Source organism: Lepisosteus platostomus, chromosome 27 (assembly GCF_059453375.1).
Source record: "Lepisosteus platostomus isolate fLepPlt1 chromosome 27, fLepPlt1.hap1, whole genome shotgun sequence".
NCBI classification, from domain to species: domain Eukaryota; kingdom Metazoa; phylum Chordata; class Actinopteri; order Semionotiformes; family Lepisosteidae; genus Lepisosteus; species Lepisosteus platostomus.
In genome coordinates, this window is record NC_142637.1 from 8,529,497 (window position 1) to 8,548,739 (window position 19,243).

Here is a 19,243-nt window from a genome sequence, read left to right on the forward strand (position 1 = left end):
CTTACACTTATATAGCGCTTTTCTGGACAATCCACTCAAAGCGCTTTACAGGTAATGGGGACTCCCCTCCACCACCCCCAATGTGCAGCCCCACCTGGATGATGCGACAGCAGCCACAGTGCGCCAGATCGCTCACCACACATGAGCTATCAGTAGGGAGGAGAGCAGAGTGATGAAGCCAATTCATAGATGTACACTAAGAAGTTTTGAAAAAAAAAGGTTAAATGGACATTAAATACATACTGTGGATATGATGTCATCCCGGTATCCTTAATCAGCAGTACCATTCTGAAAGTATATACAGTAGTTAATTGCCAATATGCACACATAACCAGGTAAATATTAGCAAAATAGCCAAACTACCTTACCTTCTTTGGAAAATAATCCTGCTTTTATATTAGCAGTGCTGACTCATAAATTGAGTAAGCTATTCATGCTCCTGACCAAGACAGACAATACAATGTGCTTAATTCATTAGCAATCAGACTGTTAATGCCCTAGATCCTAGTTTTGCAAATTCAGCATTATTTAACATGCTTCATAGATATATAATGAATTAAATGCAGGGGGACAAATAAGGACTTCGACCTTAAATCCACGAGTCCAATGTAAATTGTACAAGGGATTGTGAGCAATGTGATTAGCCCATTGTCCTCTGTCACAATCAAATTCATGCCGACTAATTCGAGTTCAAAAGTCAATTCCTTCTGTCTTCCCAATGAATTCATTACAGACTCAGCCACCACTTTACAACAGGAAACCATACTTCATTATTAATAACCACCTAAAGTGTTTCCATTAGATATTTAATAACATACAAAACAAATTTGCCCTCCAAAGTCATTATGAGAGATTAAACTACCTGCCTGTTCCTGAAAGGACTCTCGCCTTGCGTGAATTGTGCCGCCGCTTCATCCATTATTTCTGGACTACATGTGTAATACAGGGGTGGTGTGCTGCCGCAGTGGTTAGCATCGCTGCCTTACAGCGCTGAAGCCCTGTCAATACTGGACCTGAGAGGCTATCTGTGTGGAGTTTGCATGTTCTTCTCAGCCTCTCATGCGGCTGCTCCAAAGACTTCTGGGAAAAGTGGCCCTGGGTGTGTGTGTGTCTGTGTCTGTGTTTGTGTCTGTCTGCCCTGCGGTGGACTGACGGCCCGTCCAGGTTCTACCCTCTCTGGTGCCCCTGAATTGGATAAATTGGTTAGCGAAAATAACGCATGTGTAATCTGGGCTGTTCTCCATTGCCGTCTGATTGATCCAGCAAAAATGAAGGCATGGTGGGGGAAAACAAAAGTCTTCTCGGTAGCAAAAAGAAACAGAAGCAACAGAACCATGACGCAGCATGCCTGCCATTTCAGGAATGAGCTTCAGAGCACTGCGCAGCACCTGCCTGGCCACCCCACTACCCCCCCAACAGTGAGACCTCACCATCAGACACACTTTTAAATAAAAACCCATGAAATCAATAATACATTCCTAGGGAGCAGACTAAGGAATAACAGTCTGGGATGGAGAACACTTCCTCCAGTCTCTGACACATTGCACACAAGGCTGTGAGTCTTGGCCTGGGCCCAGGGCTCGTGTGCATCAGAACACAGCTGATGGCACCAGTCCTGGGCTGTTCAGTATTAGCTATATTTACAACCATTATTTTAAAGCTATATTCCCCACTAGAGACAATCAGGTAGGGGCCACAACTGGGCCAGCAAGGTAGACTGGTGTCCTGTCCAGGGTGTATTCTGCCTTGCGCCCTCTGTTTCTGAGCTACAGTCCCAAGACCCTCTCCTAGAATATGCAGCATAAGGACATGTGAAAGCTTACAGACCAGAGGACGAATCCATCCAGCCCATTTGGTTATTAATTAAATTATTGAAAGACCCAGGTTTTTCTTGAATGAAACCAGCTGTCAGCTGCTCCATCCTCCCACAACTCTTTGTATAAAGTTGTAAGGTAATAGATTGATGATGCATGCTCTATTCAACAGGTAAGACATTCAAAGACAGCAAAAATTCAGATGGGATTCAACATTTTCATAACAAATTGAAAGACGCCTATTACACGACTGTAGAAACTGCAGTTGAAGAACAGTAATTATGCCAGACACCTCATTGTACTGTGTAGCATTCAGAGCCTCGTCCACAGAATTGTGTGACACAGGAAACAGCACTCAGTGTGGTTTTATGACGAAAACTGCCTGGCCCAAAAAGCTATTTTTAAAATGTCACCTCGCCCTTTTATTAAATTAATCTGCCTTCTCATTTGTTTTCCCCCCTCAGTCCTGGACATGCTATCAGTAGAAGGTGATTCAAAGAGCTGACTGGCTGATAGCATTCTGACGTCCAGAAATACAAACTAAAAATATTGTTAGAGAGACAACATGTAATTTGACATAAATAGCGACTTCAGAAGGAAACACGTCTTGAGCTTTTCACGATACAGGAGGCACGCAGAGGACCATTGATAAATGCACGAGCTCCACCTAGTGGCCTTAGTAAAATTGCGTTTCTGGCCTAAATGTACATTATGAAAAACGCCATTGTTCTCGCATGCACGCCGCCTAAGTGTACATATGTATACCTCTGTAAATTATTCAAATCATTTTAAATGAGGGTGCTTACAAAAGTCCCCGGTAGGCATGGAAATACAAAGTTCCACCTATTTACTATTCGGATGATTTGTGTCTGAAATCTGCTCCATTGTAATGAGCCGGTGGCTGTGTAACACTGCTAATGCAGTGTTTCTCATCATTCTGCACTCGTTTACGTAAGGAAAACGGACAATGACAAACAATTAGACTTAATCAAAACAAGAACATACGAAGGAACACTACAGAAAAACGCTTAATTAGACGCATAGTAGCATATTGGATCTACTGTAGGATCAGTAGCAGCACTGAGCCGAAAGTTTCACGCTCAGCTCAAGACCTCTGGTGCCCCCTGCTGGGAGAGTTAACACTGGCAGCGGGCGCCGAACAGTACTAATGATACCGCTGCCCTCATGTTCAGCGTTAGAGCAAGCAGGCCGCCCCTCTCACAATCTTGCTTACTTCGCTATCTTCTTAGAAACAGAGGGCAGATTAAATTCAAAGTAAACGGTAAAAAAAAACCTTTCCACTAACAGTTAAAATTAGCATCTGACCCAGTAAAATGATCAAGTCCCACAGGAATGTCAAACCTCTTTAACAGGACTGTCTTGGCAAATTCTGCTCGTGCGGCCCATCACCACACACACAGAAACCTGGCTTCACTTGGACTACTGCCCAGGGCCACTGGATGTCCGAGAGTCTCTGTTGGTCTGGTCAGGTGTCCAGTCAAGTATAATAATTCCTCACACTTCTATAGCGCTTTTCTGGACACTCCACTCAAAGCGCTGTACAGGTAATGGGAATCCCCTCCACACCCACCTGGATGATGCTCCAGTCCGCTCCCCACCCACCAGCTCTCAGTGGGGAGGAGAGCAGAGTGATGAAGCCAGTTCAGAGAGGGGGGTTATGAGGAGGCCATGATGGGTAAAGTCCAGGGGGAGATTTGGCCAGGACACGGGTAACACCCCTACTCTTTTCGAGAAACAACCTTAGAATATTTAATAACCACAGAGAGTCAGGACCTCAGTTTTGTCTCATCCGAAGGACGGCACCTGTTTACAGTATAGTGTCCCCTATACTGGGGCATTAAGACCCACACAGGACTGCAGGGTGAGCGCCCCCTACTGGCCCCACTTACACCTCTTCCAGCAGCAGCCTCAGCTTTCCCAGGAGTCTCCCCTCCAGGTACTGACCAGGCTCACACCTGCTGGGCTTCTATGTAGTTGTGTGTTGCAGGGTGATATGGCTGCTGGCCAGTGGTATCGCCGTTCATGGCCCTTATACCAGAAATTGTTTTCAACCAGCACTACAATACTGCATTCTGAAAGGGGGTGTTATATTCTAGCATTTCTTGCCTAGGATATTGTCTCTCGGGACATATAAATTTGTATTCTTTAGATACTAAAAGTTTAAGGAGCTCTTAACTTCTGTACAGAGCTGAACAGGCTCTACAGCCGGAAAGTTTATCTTTTAATCCAACTTCCCCGCGTGGAAATAATCTGTTCCAAGTCTCCCCCCCACCAAAAACTAACACACACATTTACTGTAATTTGCACCTTTAATTTAGCAATGACATAAAATATAGTCTGTGAATAACACAGATGAGTTCCATTACTGTACAGAAACAAATAAATTACACAAAACGTATACCCTGAAGATGCTGAGGTGCGTTGAGAAAATCTTCATTCAGGAATTGGACATGGGCCCTAACCAGCGTGTCACCCGGTCAGCTCAAGTGTCTCTGTCCTACAGTCCTTAGCAGCGACAGCTTCGGCAACCAGGCAGGCCCGCGCCTCTGAGCGCCTGCAGGGGGCGCACCAGCTGCTCCAGATGTTTGCCTTTGCCTGCGGAGAGGGGCGGTGTGGTCCGAGGCCGACAGGAGGAGAGAGAGCGGTCAGCGCAGGCTGGCCACACTGCTGCAGTCCAGCTCTGGGCAGCGAGCAGGAGAGCCCCTGTACATCTGAAGTGTAAGCTAGTCCTGCACGCTGCCCAGGGGACTGAACACTGTTTCAGACGCAACGTGTGTTGCAGGGTACCAAGCAAGGTAAAACCCAGCTTTGCAGGGGGGAGGGGAGAGTCAACTCAATTACTGTACAAGGCTCTGGGGTTCAGGCCAGAGCTCCTGGGGTGCAAGTGCAGAAAAGGGAATAAAGACTGAGCAGAAGGAGTGTGACCCAGCTTTTTAAATGCAGGCATTCATGGGCTTGGTAAAGAACGTCGGTGATCTTCCCTTTTCAGACAGCTTCTTGTGTCTTTCATTAACCCCCCATGCCTGCAAGCCAGGTATCGGCCTCCCCACGTGCCAGATCCCTAAACCGGCATCGCCCTGGGTGAAGTTTGTCCCTCGCGGTCACCCGTTCTCTTCCTCTTCCTCCCCCTCCTCCTCCTCCTCCAGGTTGCCAGGGCAGGGCTCCATGGTGACGGCCACGCCCATCCCGCTGCGCCCCAGGGGCATGTCGGCCACGGCGGCCCACTCGTTCGTCTCTGGGCTGTAGCACTCCACGCTCGACAGGAAGCCCGACTGATTGAAGCCGCCTGGAATGGGACAGGGACGCTTACAAAACAGCCCAGGATCGCGAGACCCAGCACAAAGCCAGTCTGCCGAACATAGCTTAAACACGTTTTAGGACGGGCCACATCCTGAACAAACGCAACAGGCGAAGATTACTGGAACTGCAGAAACAGACTTGCATCACTGGGGGAAAAAAAAAAACTTCAATTAACTTCAGGAAGAAGACATGAGCTTTAATGCACTTCACGGCCATCTTCCCCCAGAATTCCTCCAAACGATCGGCTCTGCTCACCCAGCGCGTAGATCTTGCCCTGGTAGACGGCGACTCCATGGGCGCTCCTGCAGTTCCTCATGGGGGCCACGGGCTCCCAGCAGTCCAGGGCCACATTGTAACGCTCCACGCTGCTGAGCTGTGCCGAGCCATCGTACCCTCCCACCGCGTAGATGTAGCCGCCCAGACACACCACACCTGGGACAGGGGTGCACAGTGGAACGATAAAGCCATGCAACCCAGCACGCTCCCTTAATCTGAACTCTCCTCGAGGAGCTTAAGACGATTCAAGGTCTAATCGGCAAATCACTGGGAGATTTGTTCCAACGGAGCTCTTGATTTTAAAGGAATCCCTCATTTGAAACAGCTGGGAGGTCCTGTGCCAGAAGACACGATAACACTGCAATAAGGCTTCAGGAAGAAAGATGAAATGTTTTCCGTCAGGATTGAGGCTGGTCGTTTCAAACTGCCTCAATCATCCAGGTGGGGCTGCACATTGGTGGTGGTGGAGGGGATCCCCATTACCTGTGAAGAGCTCCTAGTGGAGTGTCCAGAAAAGCGCTATATAAGTGTAAGCAATTATTATTATTATAATGTTTTTTTGAAGGCATTAGGCACCAGCTGAATGGGAAGTGCAGTTCGGCTCGTGTGCCAGCTCAGCTCACCTGCGCCACTGCGCACAGAAGCCATCGGGGCAGCGCAGTGCCAGGAGTTGGTCTCGGGGTGATAGCGCTCCACCGTGTTCCAGCGGTTCTCGCCATCGAAGCCCCCGACCACGTACAGCTGCCCCCCGCAGGCGGCCACGCCCGCGCCGAGCCGCGGGACCGTCATCGGGGACACCAGCGTCCACTGGTTCAGCTCGGGGTCGTACCTGTGAGAGGAGGGGCGAAGGGTTACATCAGCATGCGCCAGGCAGCCACGCGCCCCGAGTTACAGATTGGACAAATGTGGAGTTGAGCACAAAATCGTGAACTTTAGGAGTTGCCATTTGGTCACAAACCCCTTGGCCCTTCCTGCTCACTAGTCACTCTAATGACTAATGCAATGTGATGAATGAGCGCATTAGTACAGGTTGTGCAGCAGACATTTCATGCAGATGTGCACGCAGATCATGTTGGAAGAGTTAACAAGTAGCATTTGTCGGCAAAACCATCTCGAAGTTGAGAGCAATATTCCTATTGGATTAAAAGAGGTGGATTCATGAGCCTGCTGGTTTACAGTGTAATAGGGCTGCTTCACCTCACTGGGCGTTTTGTTGCTACGTTCTGAATCGCAGAATATAGTGCTGCGCAGACAAAATTTCCAGGTATATTTTGTGACGTAAACTATGCCATGGTAATTAGGAAAGTTCGTTTTAGAAGTGGCAGATCCTTTAACTACACCTAGACAGCCACCATCACAACAAGAGATTTTGGAACTCCGTCTGAAGTAGTACCACTGACTGTAAACTAGTGCTATATCACTGGCACCCAGTTTCCAGCCAGTTTCTACTAAATAGACTTACATTCCTGGGAGACCAGAATGAATCGGGCACTGTTTTCCAGCACACGTTTGCCAGGAAATGACTTGCACATTGCATCTCTGAGTCATCCCAGCTGACGACCAGACCCTGACGTTACCTCTGACAAGAGCCAGCAGACCTGACTGGTCGATGCATAGCTCTCCGTAGCATAAAGACAGTTTCCCTAAAGGCACCGATTTCCAGCTTCCTCGGGCTCAGAAGTTACAACACAGCACTCTGGGTAAAACCTAATAAAGTATGATGCTTACAGAACCCTCCTGCATGTGCAGAACTAAGATTAACAGATGCTTTGTTAAAACTGTATATGATGCACTAGTAAGACCTTATTTACAATGTTGGGTGTAAATCTGGTCTCAAAACCACACAGAAAAAGATACTTCTGCTCTGGAATCAGTTCAGGGAAGAGCAACCAAACACATCTCTGGGGTCAAAGGAAGGCAGGCAGGTGAAAGAAATGAACCACATGGATCAAGAAACACTCAAAGGTCAGTGCCATGTGGGGTTCAAGGGATGTGTATTTAAAAGGAGAGAACCAGAGAGTCGTCTTTACACAAAGGGGTGCGGGAGTCTGGAACAAGCTGGCTTCTCCTAGGAAACAGCGGGACGAGATCCGACCAGGACCGGCTGGCTCCCGAGAAGGCGACCAAACTTTGGGGAGCCGGATGTTTCCCCGTCTCCGATTACTAGAGCTGGAGGACTACCCACTCCCCGCACTCACCTCTCCACGCTGCGGTGGTGGGCCGAGCCGTGGGACCCTCCCACGGCGTAGATGCCGCCGTCGACCACGCCCACCCCCACGCGGTTGCGCGGCACGTTGAGCGCGGCCCGCCGCGTCCACTGGTTGGTCATGGGGTTGTAGCAGTGCAGCGCGGCCGAGTCCGTGTTCTCCTGCACGGAGTTGTTCCGGCCGCCCACCGTGTAGAGCAGGCCGAACAGCACGCAGGCGCCCAGCCCGCTCCGCGGCTCCGCCAGGTCGGCCAGCCGGATCCAGCGGCGCGCGCCGGGCCCGTAGGCCTCCAGCACCGCCAGCGAGTGCCGCAGGTAGCCCCCGGCGACGTAGATGAGCTGGTTGCCGCGGTGGCGGGCGGGCGGGAGGGGCTTGCGCAGGGCCATCTCCTGGAAGATCCGGGACAGGTAATCCCGGCAGGAGTTGGCCTTGCTGAGGATGGGGCAGCCCTGCAGCTGGGCCTGGAGGAACTTGGGGGGCAGGGCGTAGATGTGGACGGCGTTCAGGAGGGCGTGGAAGTACTGGGCGCGGCCCTCCACGTCCCAGCGCACCCACTCGATGCAGGCCTTGTACACCTCCGACTCGCACAGCACCTTCAGGCTGTCCTGGCTGATGAGGTCCAGCAGCTGGCAGTGGGACAGGTTGAAGAACTCCCCCTCCTTCGTCACCTGCAGCAAGGGAGGAGGGTGAGACACGAACCAGAGGCAGCCCACTCCCACTTAGCGCCTTTCTCACATTTATGCAGGTCTCTTCTGGACACTCCACTCAAAAGCGCTTCACAGGTCATGGGGATCCCCTCCACCACCACCAGTGTGCAGCCCCACCTGGATGATGCAACAGCAGCCAGTTCAGAGATGGGGATTATTAGGAGGCCATGACTGGTAAAGTCCAGGGGGGAAATTTGGCCAGGACACCGGGGTAACACTCCTACTCTTTTCGAGAAACGCCCTGGGATTTTTAATGACCACAGAGAGTCAGGACCTCGGTTTTACATCTCATCCAAAGGACGGCGCCTTCTTACTGTATAGTGTCCCTGTCACTATACTGGGGCATTAGGACCCAAGTGGACTGCAGGGTGAGCGCCCCCTACTGGTCCCACTTACACCTCTTCCAGCAGCAGCCTTAGTTTTTCCCAGGAGTCTCCCCTCCAGGTACTGGCCAGGCTCACACCTGCTGGGCTTCAGTGGGCGGCCAGCTGGGAGCTGCAGGGTGATAGAGCTGAGTCAAGCCAGCTGGGTTCCTGAAGGACCCTGGGATAGCTGGCTGTCCATTCCAGTCACCCACGACTCGTCTCCTAATGCAGTGTCACCTATTTCCAGCCTTGTATACGCCCGTGCTTGACTTGCGCAGGGAAGGTAAAAGCTGCAGAGCGAGAGGCCAGCATGGGCTGGAAACGGAGCCCTGCGGGCCGACAGACAGCGGGATAACGTCATGGGAAAGAAAAGGCGGTCAGGGAATCCAGAGAGGCCTAATTGGAACACAAGGAGCCACAACCCACTGCCTGCCTACAGGCACTGTCAGCAAGGCAGTGAGAGCAGGATCGCGTCAGACCGACAGACGAGGGTCTCCTACTCAACCACACACACGCGCCGAGCGAGACTCCGAACCCAACAATCCCAGCAGGAGACCCATCTGTCTTTATTACAGCAGCTGGGTCACAGACTTCCTATTTTGTGGCCGAACCAGCGCCAGCTCTCCAGGAAAAGCTGCAGAAGCCAGCAAGCGGCTCCCTTTCTCAACCTTTCTCCCTTCCAGACCGCCCGTTTCTCCTGCCCTGGCAGCTCCACTGTTTCTTTGAGGTACCCCGCCGACAGGAAACCCCTTCTGTGCTTGTCCGCGCTGGCGGTTCCTTGGGGGGGGGCACCTCGGCAGGGCCCTGCCAGTGAGCCCCCTGCGGGAGCAGGACAGCTGCGACAGCACCCACAGGAGCCCGGGGGGGGGGGGGGGGGCCGAAACGGGAAGGAAAAAAACCGGGAGAGCCCAGCCGCCACGCGGACAGCCGCCCCCACCAGCAGGAGGCGCTGGTCGTCTCGGTCGGAGGCGTTATTCTAACTGTGTTCTCTTCTTTCTCCAGGTCCTGCCAATTAATTCATTAAGTAGATGAGGTGGGAGCATTTAAAAGACTGCAAGGAGGCCCTGAGAGATCGGATATGGGGTGAATGATTTCTGGTAATTTCTTGCATTAGGAATTCGTCTTTTCGCAGACCCCAGCCTGCTCTCCATGAGACACACAGACAGGGAGAGAAGCTGGGGGTCAGAGCGCAGGGTCAGCCATTGTACAGCGCCCCTGGAGCAGCTGGGGTTAAGGGCCTTGCTCAGGGGCCCAACAGAGTAGGATTCCTCTGCCGGCCGCGGGATTTGAACCGGCAACCTTCCAGCCACAGGCGCAGATCCTGAGCCACAGAGCCACCGCTCTGCCCTAAAAAACACAACTGCATGGGGAGAATTCCGGGTTCAGCACCAGCGGAACCTGAAAACCTAATAGCTGACCTGATTTGAACACGCAACTTCCTGATCTGGAGTCAGACTCGCTACCGTTGCGCTACGAGGTCGCAGACAGTACCTGTCAGGAGTGGGATTTGAACCCACGCCTCCATTCAGAGACCAGAACACCCAAGCATTGGAAAGACAGGAGTCCTTGAGTCTGGCGCCTTAGACCACTCGGCCATCCTGACAGTTAGTCAGTAAGTTTGCCTGGGTTTCCCCCCACCCCCTTCGATTGGAATACGAACGTTGACTTCTGGTTCCCTGTATTTTGGGATAAGAAAATGAATTTGCTTTTTTCCAGGGTCATCCGATCTGTCGGCTATCCTCGCACGTGGCGGCCCTTTGGTCAACCACTCGGCGCACCGCGGGGGCGGGAACGCGCCGGCGGCCCCACCTCGCTGAAGTGCGTGTTGATGTACTCCCGCCCCTTGAGGTGCAGCTCCCGGCAGCCGATGTCCTCGGCGAAGCTGGTGATGCCGATGACGTTGGCGGGCTCCAGGTGCCGGGCCAGGAAGCTGCAGCAGGCCTTGGCCACGTCCTCCATCTGGTAGCGCATGGCGCCCATCAGCACGTGCAGCACGCAGGCCTCGCCCACCGTCACGCGGGCCGTGTAGGCGAAGTCGATGAGCCGCTCGATGACGCGGGGGGACACGTCGCGGATCGTCACCTCCGAGGCCTGGCACTCCCGGAAGCTGCTGGTGAACATGGCCTTGAAGTAGGGGCTGCAGGAGGCCAGGACGACCTTGTGAACCTGCGGCGGGAAGGGAGGAGGTCACGTCCGGACCAAGCCCGGCGGAGCTCTTGTCTGGCCTTGCAGCCGGGGACCGTCCCAGGTCACAAGCTATAAACACAGTCGAATCGCAACTGACCTCGAGTAGCAGGTCACGCCAAATCTGACCCTAGAACCCTTACCAACCCCCCTACTAACCTCTTACACCAATTCGATATTAAACAAGTATAAAAACAGAAAATAAGACTACTGTGTAAGACTAACTAGCTCTCATGACATGCTTGACGAAGCTTCCAGAGAGCAAAGCATTTTTCATGAAGTTGCAAGACGACCGTGTTCAGAACACAGCTGTGGAGCTGCAGTGTGAAGCCCATCTTCTACCCAAGATGGAAGCCAGCCTCTCTCGACCTCTTCCCTAGTGGTGTTGGCGGGGACGGGGGTGGGGGGGGAGACCTGCAGGCTCACTGGGGTTTATTAACCATGAAATGCCCCAGGCGCGTGTGCCGATCAAGGAGGGGGGGAGGCAGACAGTTTAGCAGCAGCTCGTGGACCATAAGGGAAACGTTACTTCTTGATATGCAGGGAAAAAATTAAATTAGCAATGAAGGTTCTATTCCTACAATCGGAATAATTGAATATTAACTATAGCATACATGTTTGATTTGCTGTAGTGTTTACATGGGAGAATTAATCGATGATGTGCTGTTCAGTAATTAGATAAAAAGTGATCAGCTGGGTGCTTCGGCACATGATTGCAATAAGTGGTTAGTGACAATACTCGGAAAGATGAGCACGATGTTAATCCCCTGAGGATGTGGTGTGTGTGAACACAGATGGAGAAAGTAAAAGCCCCAGGGACACGCAGCACAATTACTCTGTGCCAATAAGCCATGGATGGAACTAACCATCTACCAGACTTTCTGGAACTTAATTTTAGTATGGGATCCATCTGTCTGCTAGCCTGGCACAATGCATTATAAGTCGCAGGAGTTTGGCCATTGTCAGGTCGAGTCAACAAGAGCTACTGTAGATATTTCTAAGCGGTGTTACCTAGTCGTCAACAGAATTTGCAAACAAACGCAGAACACTGTGTGCACTGCATCTCGGCTTCGTCAGCGCAGCTCGCCCACAGCTCACACGGTCTGAGCAACGGATTCGTCTTCCCCACAGGGCGAGACTCACCTTGAAGTCCTCCTGCGTGTCTTTGTAGGTCACGTGGAGGACCAGGTCGCAGAGGAGCCCGTGCCTCCGGAACTCATCCATGATCTTCAGGGCCTTGGAGGGGTGGTTCTCGATGGTGTAGTCCAGGTAGCCATGGCCCTTCATGGACGGGACAGCGATGGCAGAGAAATCCTCACCTCTGGTGGTCTTCCTCTTCCGTTGGCACATCATCCTCCCCCCGCGGGCCCTCTGGCCTCGCGCACTCTTGCGCCGGGAGAAGGGGGCAGGGAGGGGGTGGTGGGTATCTAAGGCTGCCTATACTCGGCCGCGGATCATGAAGAAAAATAGATACAGAAGCTGATCAACGGGAGTCAATTGGCCACCAAATTCTTTCTTGGCTTAGAGGGGTAACATGGTGGCTTTCTTCCAAAAAACCCAGAGGCATGGCAGGCATCCAACCTACCCAGAACCCTTCAGCCCTAGCATGCCTCCTTGCAGTGAGCGGCCCCTGCCTCGATCTGCAGCCACTGCTGGGTCTTGATCAGAAGCCCCTCTGGCTCAACGCCTCGTTAAAGAGAGGGAGAAAACGACTGGAATTCTGACACCGTTACGCTGTTCTCTGAAGGTCCCTCCAGCGAAACAACACCCCCGTCTTGGCGATTTTTCTGGGGATGCTGGGAAAAGTCCGCCCTGGGGAGTTCCAGCAGCGCCGTGCAGGAACCTGTACCAGCAGCAGGCCAACCTGAAACCAAGAGGAACCGAGAAGGAAATAAAATGCCAGGATTCAGAACCGGGCTCTTCATGTACAGGACAGCCAAGCATCACGGGCTGGAGGATCAGGACACTGCAAGAGCTTCAGGGTCCTTCAGCTCAGAACACACACTGCGCCAGTTTAGCACCCCTCTTTTAGGGAGCAGAAAAGGCCAATGAGATTCAGTACAGGACACTCATGGGCTCCATTGGACAGAAGGAAGGACCTCCCTTTGGGAAACGCTATGGTTTACAAGATAGATAATTTGGCACTGGCAAGCAGATTGAAGGTTTGAATCCGTCACAAACAGAAATAAGAGCTAGACAGACTTCTCTTTAACAGAAAGATAAAAAAAACCCAACAGAACAAGGTCTATGCCAACAGCAAGATGCGCCGAGTCAGAGCCCCACAGTGAGTCAGTCTCGACTCCAGCAACTCCCAGCCCCCAGAACCTCCAACGCTCCTCTGCGTGAGTCAGGCGCCTGAGCCTCATGCCAGCAGTGTCTTGCAGGAAGACTGTTCATCTGGGACCGAGAACAGGCAGACCTTCTGTGCACGAGAAGTGGTAAGTTGAAATAGATCCCCTCCCTAGAATCTTTCAAAACAAAGACTAGGAGACCCACTGATCAATCTGAACTCCTCAGTCCTCTCTTTAAACTAGTGGCTGCCAGCCCTGATCCTAGAGGAACAGTCTCTTCTGGTTTTTGCTTCCTGCTTATAAGAGGTCAATGTCAGATCCCATTCAGCATCACCCCTGTATTGATTTCCATCATTCAGGTGCACCGCCTGAAATGTAACCAACTGGATCCCGGCAGAAAGGGAGAATGCACCTTTATGGGCGTGTCCAACACAGTGCCCCTCCCACGCGGGGGCGTGTCCAACACAGCGCCCCTCCCACGCGGGGTGTGGTTGTTCGTCAACTGATCAACAAGCAAGAGTGAGTTGAGAGAGTCAAATGACAGCAAGCAAGCCGAGGACAGGCCGTGCGTGGAAGCTGGTAGACACGGTGCCCTTAAAGTAAGGTCACAATGACACTAAGACAAAAAAGATCAGAAGTCTAAAATCAAGCAAGTAGATCTACAAACAGACAGCGTTTAACCAGGAACAAGACTAGGAACAACTATTAGTGTACGGTGATTAATCAGCTACATTCTTCCCTGTCCCTTATATTATACTGATGTTTAACCTTTTTGCCAATTAAAATTACACACGTCAACTGGAAGCCGGGAATACATACAAACCCAACTATCAACGTTTTTTCAGCAGCGTTCCCCGTCTAGCCAGGACAGCCTGGATACAAGATCCGGAGCTTCACGTTCAAGGCAGCCCCCCCCCACGATGGCAGGCTTATCATGTCGCCCTGCTTTTATAACACCTCACTGGAGTCCCACCTCCTGTACCCCATAACTGTGCCCGTATACACCCCCGTCAGCTCGGCTGCACGCTAAACATTAACCAGACCTGCCTCTCACTTCTGGCCGTATAACATAACCTGGAACAAATAAGGGAAAAGGCACTTGTAATCCAGTCAGATGATCTGTCAACTGCTCGCCTCACTGAACTTCTGACCTCGCTCTTGCATCACGGGTTGTTAATGCGCCACAGGAGGGATGACTGCAGCAGACCACCCGTGCCCCTCTGGTTTTTCAGAGAATCCAAAGGTCCCACGCCAGGGTGCAGGGGCAGCCGCCACTCCAACTGGCACAGTCAGCACATGCCCAGGGTAGCAGAGGTGAAGTGGGTGCCCCGTCCCTCCCCCACCCGTACAGCCCTGTGGAGTCTGCCCACTTGCTTTTGCACCTCGGACTGTTCATCCACCACCCCCGTCTCCCCTCCCAGGTCTCCGGCCCCGGGTGAGGCTCACCCAGCGCCGCGCTGATCCCGATCCATCCAGGAGAAACCCCTGCACCAGGGAATCTCCACTCACTACATCACATCGGGAGCTAACGGGGGGACTACACACCCGGCAGAACTCAAAGTCATTCTGCGATATGATTTGCAGCAGGCAACATCCTGCTCGGAGATCCACCGCCTCTGCCAATCTGGCAGAGAGCTTTCCATTAAATATTTTTAAAACGTCTTCCAAACACGGAATTCGTGGCATTAAACCATGGGTTTGCTGCTACTAGCGGTCCAGAGTGACTCAATACCACAGTCGGCAATGCAAAGGCTTTTCAGCAGGTTTCAAAATCAGTTTCCCTCATGCACCAGTCCGTGACCCCCTCCCCTCTGAGCTTGCCAGCTGGGGTCGGCGAGCTTCGAACCCGGGTTCACCCAAGCCAGTCACATCGGCATGAAACGGCGGCAGGTTCTTTCATTTTCTTGAAAGGATCACCTCGCAGCAACGTACAGATCATCCGACTCAGTCATTGCCTCTCAGGCCAGGTGATTCAGCATAAACAGTGCAGGTTTGGAACAAATAAAGGCGTTGCTTCTGCTTCTGGGTGCCAGAGGTATGACTGGATTTGCACCCAAGACAATGGCCAGACCGGCGCTGTGATTCAGAGCACGCTCACCGCTGTGCAAGGGCTGAACACTCACGCACAGGGCACTCCACACCACACACACAGCGCATTCCACACCACACACACAGCAGGCACGGGGACGACCCGCCCTGGAAACTGCTGGGACTCCGGGCTGCACTTCATATGTTCGGTTAACTGTTCGCCAGCCCTGTAATTGCCTCTGCACCAGATCTAGACCTGTTAAACCTGCTGCAGAGCACGTGACGCTCGCTGAAGCCCATTAACGAAGGAGGTACTCCACACGCAGCAGCTCCAGTGCAGATTTAATAAGAAAGAATTCCTCACACTTAATTAGCTCTTCTGGACACTCCACTCAGAGCGCTATACAGGTCATGGGGATCCCCTCCACCACCACCAGTGTGTACCCCCACCTGGGTGATGCTTCAGTCCGCTCCCCACACACCAGCTCTCAGTGGGGAGGAGAGCAGAGTGATGAAGCCAGTTCAGAGATGGGGATTATTAGGGCACCGGGGTAACTCCCCTACTTTTTTTTTAGAAACACTCAATGACCACAGAGAGTCAGGACCTCGGTTTTACGTCTCATCCGAAGGACGGCCCCTTTTTACAGTACAGTGTCCCCGTCACTATACTGGGGCATTAGGACCCACACAGACCACAGGGTGAGCGCCCCCTACTGGACCATCTTCTACGCTGTTGTGTGCTGGGGCAGCAACATCATGACAAGAGATGCAAATAGGCTCAATAAACTCATGGAGAAGGCTGGCTCTGTGTTGGGGATGAGCCTTGACCCCCTGGAGCTGGAGGCCGAGAGGAGAATGCTGACCAAGCTCACCGCCATCATCAACAACGTCTCTCATCCGCTTCATGGGACTGTTATTAGACAGCAGAGCACTTTTAGACACAGACTGCCCCAGCTGCGGTGTTCAAGGGAACGTTTCCGCAGGTCTTTCCTCCCAGCGGCTGTCAGGGTGTATAACGCTGCCCTAGGCTAGGACTGCTAGCCCTTCATCTGCTCATCTATGGACAAGATGTTGCTCCATTATACTTTTTGAACAATCATTCTGTATAAGCCTATGCACATTTTGCACATATTCTATTGTTTTTTTACAGTGACTATGATCATCATATTTTGCACACACCTATTTATTTATTTTATATTTATTTTGTATACTTTTTTGTCTATTCTGATGTCTGTTTTTGCTGGTTTTGGGCTGGACTGCTATAACACATCAGTTTCCCTTCGGGATCAATAAAGTCTCATCTATCCATCTACCCTCTAAACACCTCTTCCAGCAACAGGAGTCTCCCATCCAGGTACTGGCCAGGGTCATACCTGCTGGGCTCCAGTGGGCTGCCAGTTGTGAGGACAGGGTGACATGGCTGCTGGTTTTGCAAATAAAATGCATAAAACAAAGACACTGGCAAGCACACACAGTAAGTCTGACGTACTGCGCCTTTGCAATCCTACGTTACAACAGCAGCTGGGGTTGAGCAGTGTCTTTTTCAGGACTGGCAGTCCTGCAGGGCTGATCGGACAGAGTGCTTCTGCAGGTCCTGCAGGCCAAGCAACCACAGGGGGCGTGACCTCGTCCCGTATTCAAATTTACCGCTGCCTCCAGCACAAGCAGTGGCTGAGAGCCCAGCTCAGCAAGGGAAAATAGCTACCGCCTACACGTCCACGCCACAACACAGAGCCCTCCGGGATCAGCAAAGCTCCGGTGACACACGGCTTCAGAGATTCTCCTCTGTCAGCAAAGACTCTGGACGAAGACGTTTCCGCCACAAAATGACTCACTTTGCCTTTTTTTTTCTCTAACCTTCAACTCAAACTGATCTTCCAAGTTTATTAAAACGACCTGGCTAATTATTACACTCCCCACTCCACGCTGCTGTTAATTTTTTTTTCTGCTTGGGAGATTTGCACTTAGTCTGTTCTAAAGGGTTGTAGAATCAGCGTTTATTACAGAACACACAAAGGTTATTAGTCTAGACGTACCCGACGTACAGTGCCAATAAATATTACATACTGATAAGTGCTACATACAGTCTCTAAAGGTCACCCTACTGTGAGTCAATCTAGAGTTTAGTAGGAATTCAAGGCTGATAAGACAGACTCCTAACACAAGTTGTTCTCTTTGGATAAGTGACTAATATTTAATTAGATACGTGCTGCTTCTGGACAGTTAAAATGCAACCAGTACTGCGTGCAACGGCCTCAACGGTTTGAGGGGAAAACTCTTCTATTTGAGATTTGTCGTTAGATACTGACTGTTCAAAAACTGTACAGGTAGTAAAGATATTTCCAGCGTGTGTCTTTCACAACCGGCGCTCACCCAAACTTGCGTGCAATTTTAACCAGAACAAAAAAAGTTGTTCTAAACTGAAAGTACCCCGTGTTATGCCGTAAACGTTTTATCCGCATAGCATCTCTTTCCGCGTAAATAAGGGTTAGACTTTAACAGCGCGTTTCCCCGGTGGAGGAAGACGACACTCAGCCGGCGTTAACAGGTGGCAATGCCCCGGTGAGATCTTCCCTTTCTTGAAGGTTTTGCGCGGAGCGCCTCAAGCCGCACGGCTGTTACAAACTCACCTCCAGATTCGGACTACAGTCTCGGGAAAGACGCTGCCTCAGCCGAAAACCACCCCGAAGAGAAGTCGTCAAGACTTCCAATGATATGAATAATAAAAAAGGAACAACAACAAAAAAAAAAGCCCAGCTCAAAGACGCCCACGGTTTTGGCTGCAACTGCGGAGTCCCGAGTCAGAGTCTTCCACCTTCCAGAGCCGTGAAGCCGAGAGTCGCAGCCAGAGCCTTCGGTGGCCTCTCCCTCCTCCGTCCCCTCCTCTCGCTCGCACCGGCCGAGAACAGCCCCCGGCACGCAGCTCCGCGCCTGCCCTCGCCCTGCAACTCCAGCCTCAGCATGACTCGGCAACTTCGGGATCGCTTTCAGTTCCTCGTCGCGCTCGGGGTGGGGGGGTGGAGAGAGGGAGAGAGGTAGCGGGGGAGGCCTCGGGCAGTCGAGACAGAGTTAGTCACAACCGCAACACGTTTCCAGATAGCGAAAGCAAACAGGAGGCGGCCGGCCGCTGCGCCTAGTCACCCGGGCACAAACATACTTAAAAGCTGTGGAGGCACTCACAGTCGCGGGGGAGAGGGCACCCAGCCCCGGCTAATCTCACGGCCGGAGGAAAACACCGCGCACGCTGATCCAGATGAAACTACAAGTTACCGCACGCTGCGTGCTGAGAGGCAGGCCGCGCCGGGGCTCTCCTCGCGGGGGCGCGGGGTTCCAGCCGCAGACGGCGTGGGGAATCCCCGACAACTACGCGCGAGTGGGGAAAATCAAGCTCAAAGAGCAAGGAGGAGCGCCTTCATCCAGGGGCACCCTGGGGCTCAGCTCTCGGGAACACCGCGGGGGGGTCTCGTTGCCCACGTGATCACTGGATGACTTGATTGCTTAATGGCGGTAATTGGTGTAAATGGTGCATGGCCAGGTTATTGGGATGGTTTCGGGCGGGCAGGTGTTCAGGAGGAAATGATGTCAGGAGACCTCTTCAGCTGCTGGAAGGTGGGCCTGTTGGCCTGGCCTGGACAAGATAATGGCTCAGCAGCAGCAGCAGTCTTGCTGCCTTGTACTGCCACCTTGCTGCTAGCAGCCTGTGGTGGACCAGTAGGGGGTGCTATTCCCTCTAGCCCAGAATCTCAAGCCCAATGCCCCAGTATGGTTACAAGGTGCCAGGGCATCTTGCTTTTGGAGGTGATTAGATGTGAAATCCTGGTCCTGACTCTGGAGGGGAGACTCCTGGGAAAAACTAAGGCTGCTGCTGGAAGAGGTGTTAGTGGGGCCAGCAGGGGGCGCTCACCCTGCAGTCCATGTGGGTCCTAATGCCCCGAGGTCCTGACTCTCTGTGGTCATTAAAAATCCCAGGGCGTTTCTCGAAAAGAGTTGGGGTGTTACCCCAGTGTCCTGGACAAATTTCCCCCTGGCCTTTACCCATCATGGCCTCCT

General features: G+C 52.1%; 1 protein-coding gene and 1 non-coding gene across 5 annotated transcripts; both read right to left on the reverse strand.

Annotated features, from left to right (window-relative positions):
- Positions 1–4,125: 4,125 nt before the first annotated feature.
- keap1a (kelch-like ECH-associated protein 1a) lies at positions 4,126–18,555 on the reverse strand. 4 transcript variants are annotated; one of them, XM_088621794.1, is made up of 8 exons: positions 17,824–18,342; positions 12,460–12,738; positions 12,018–12,311; positions 10,500–10,856; positions 7,610–8,286; positions 6,035–6,240; positions 5,391–5,567; positions 4,126–5,121 (listed from the first exon to the last, which is right to left on the reverse strand). In XM_088621794.1, the coding sequence occupies exons 3-8, from the start codon at positions 12,225–12,227 to the stop codon at positions 4,937–4,939; spliced, it is 1,812 nt and encodes a 603-aa protein (XP_088477920.1). In that variant the 5' UTR covers positions 12,228–12,311; positions 12,460–12,738; positions 17,824–18,342; the 3' UTR covers positions 4,126–4,936. The 4 variants fall into 4 exon arrangements, with proteins under 4 accessions (XP_088477920.1, XP_088477919.1, XP_088477918.1 ...); XM_088621793.1 differs by lacking the exon at positions 17,824–18,342 and adding an exon at positions 18,374–18,555 and having other exon boundaries at positions 12,018–12,738; XM_088621792.1 differs by having other exon boundaries at positions 12,018–12,738.
- On the reverse strand, positions 10,183–10,293 carry trnal-caa (transfer RNA leucine (anticodon CAA)). Its single transcript has 2 exons — positions 10,256–10,293; positions 10,183–10,228 (listed from the first exon to the last, which is right to left on the reverse strand). It is a non-coding gene; the product is annotated as a tRNA-Leu (tRNA).
- Positions 18,556–19,243: the final 688 nt, after the last annotated feature.

Bases quoted from the DNA above. Each gene is read 5' to 3' on its own strand.
- keap1a (XM_088621793.1), bottom strand. From the start codon at position 12,227: ATGATGTGCCAACGGAAGAGGAAGACCACCAGAGGTGAGGATTTCTCT. The intron at 5,568-6,034 runs GTGAGCTGAGCT...CCCCTGTCCCAG, and splicing joins TTCTGTGCGCAGTGGCGCAG to GTGTGGTGTGTCTGGGCGGC. The intron at 5,122-5,390 runs GTGAGCAGAGCC...GTCCCATTCCAG, and splicing joins GGGCAAGATCTACGCGCTGG to GCGGCTTCAATCAGTCGGGC.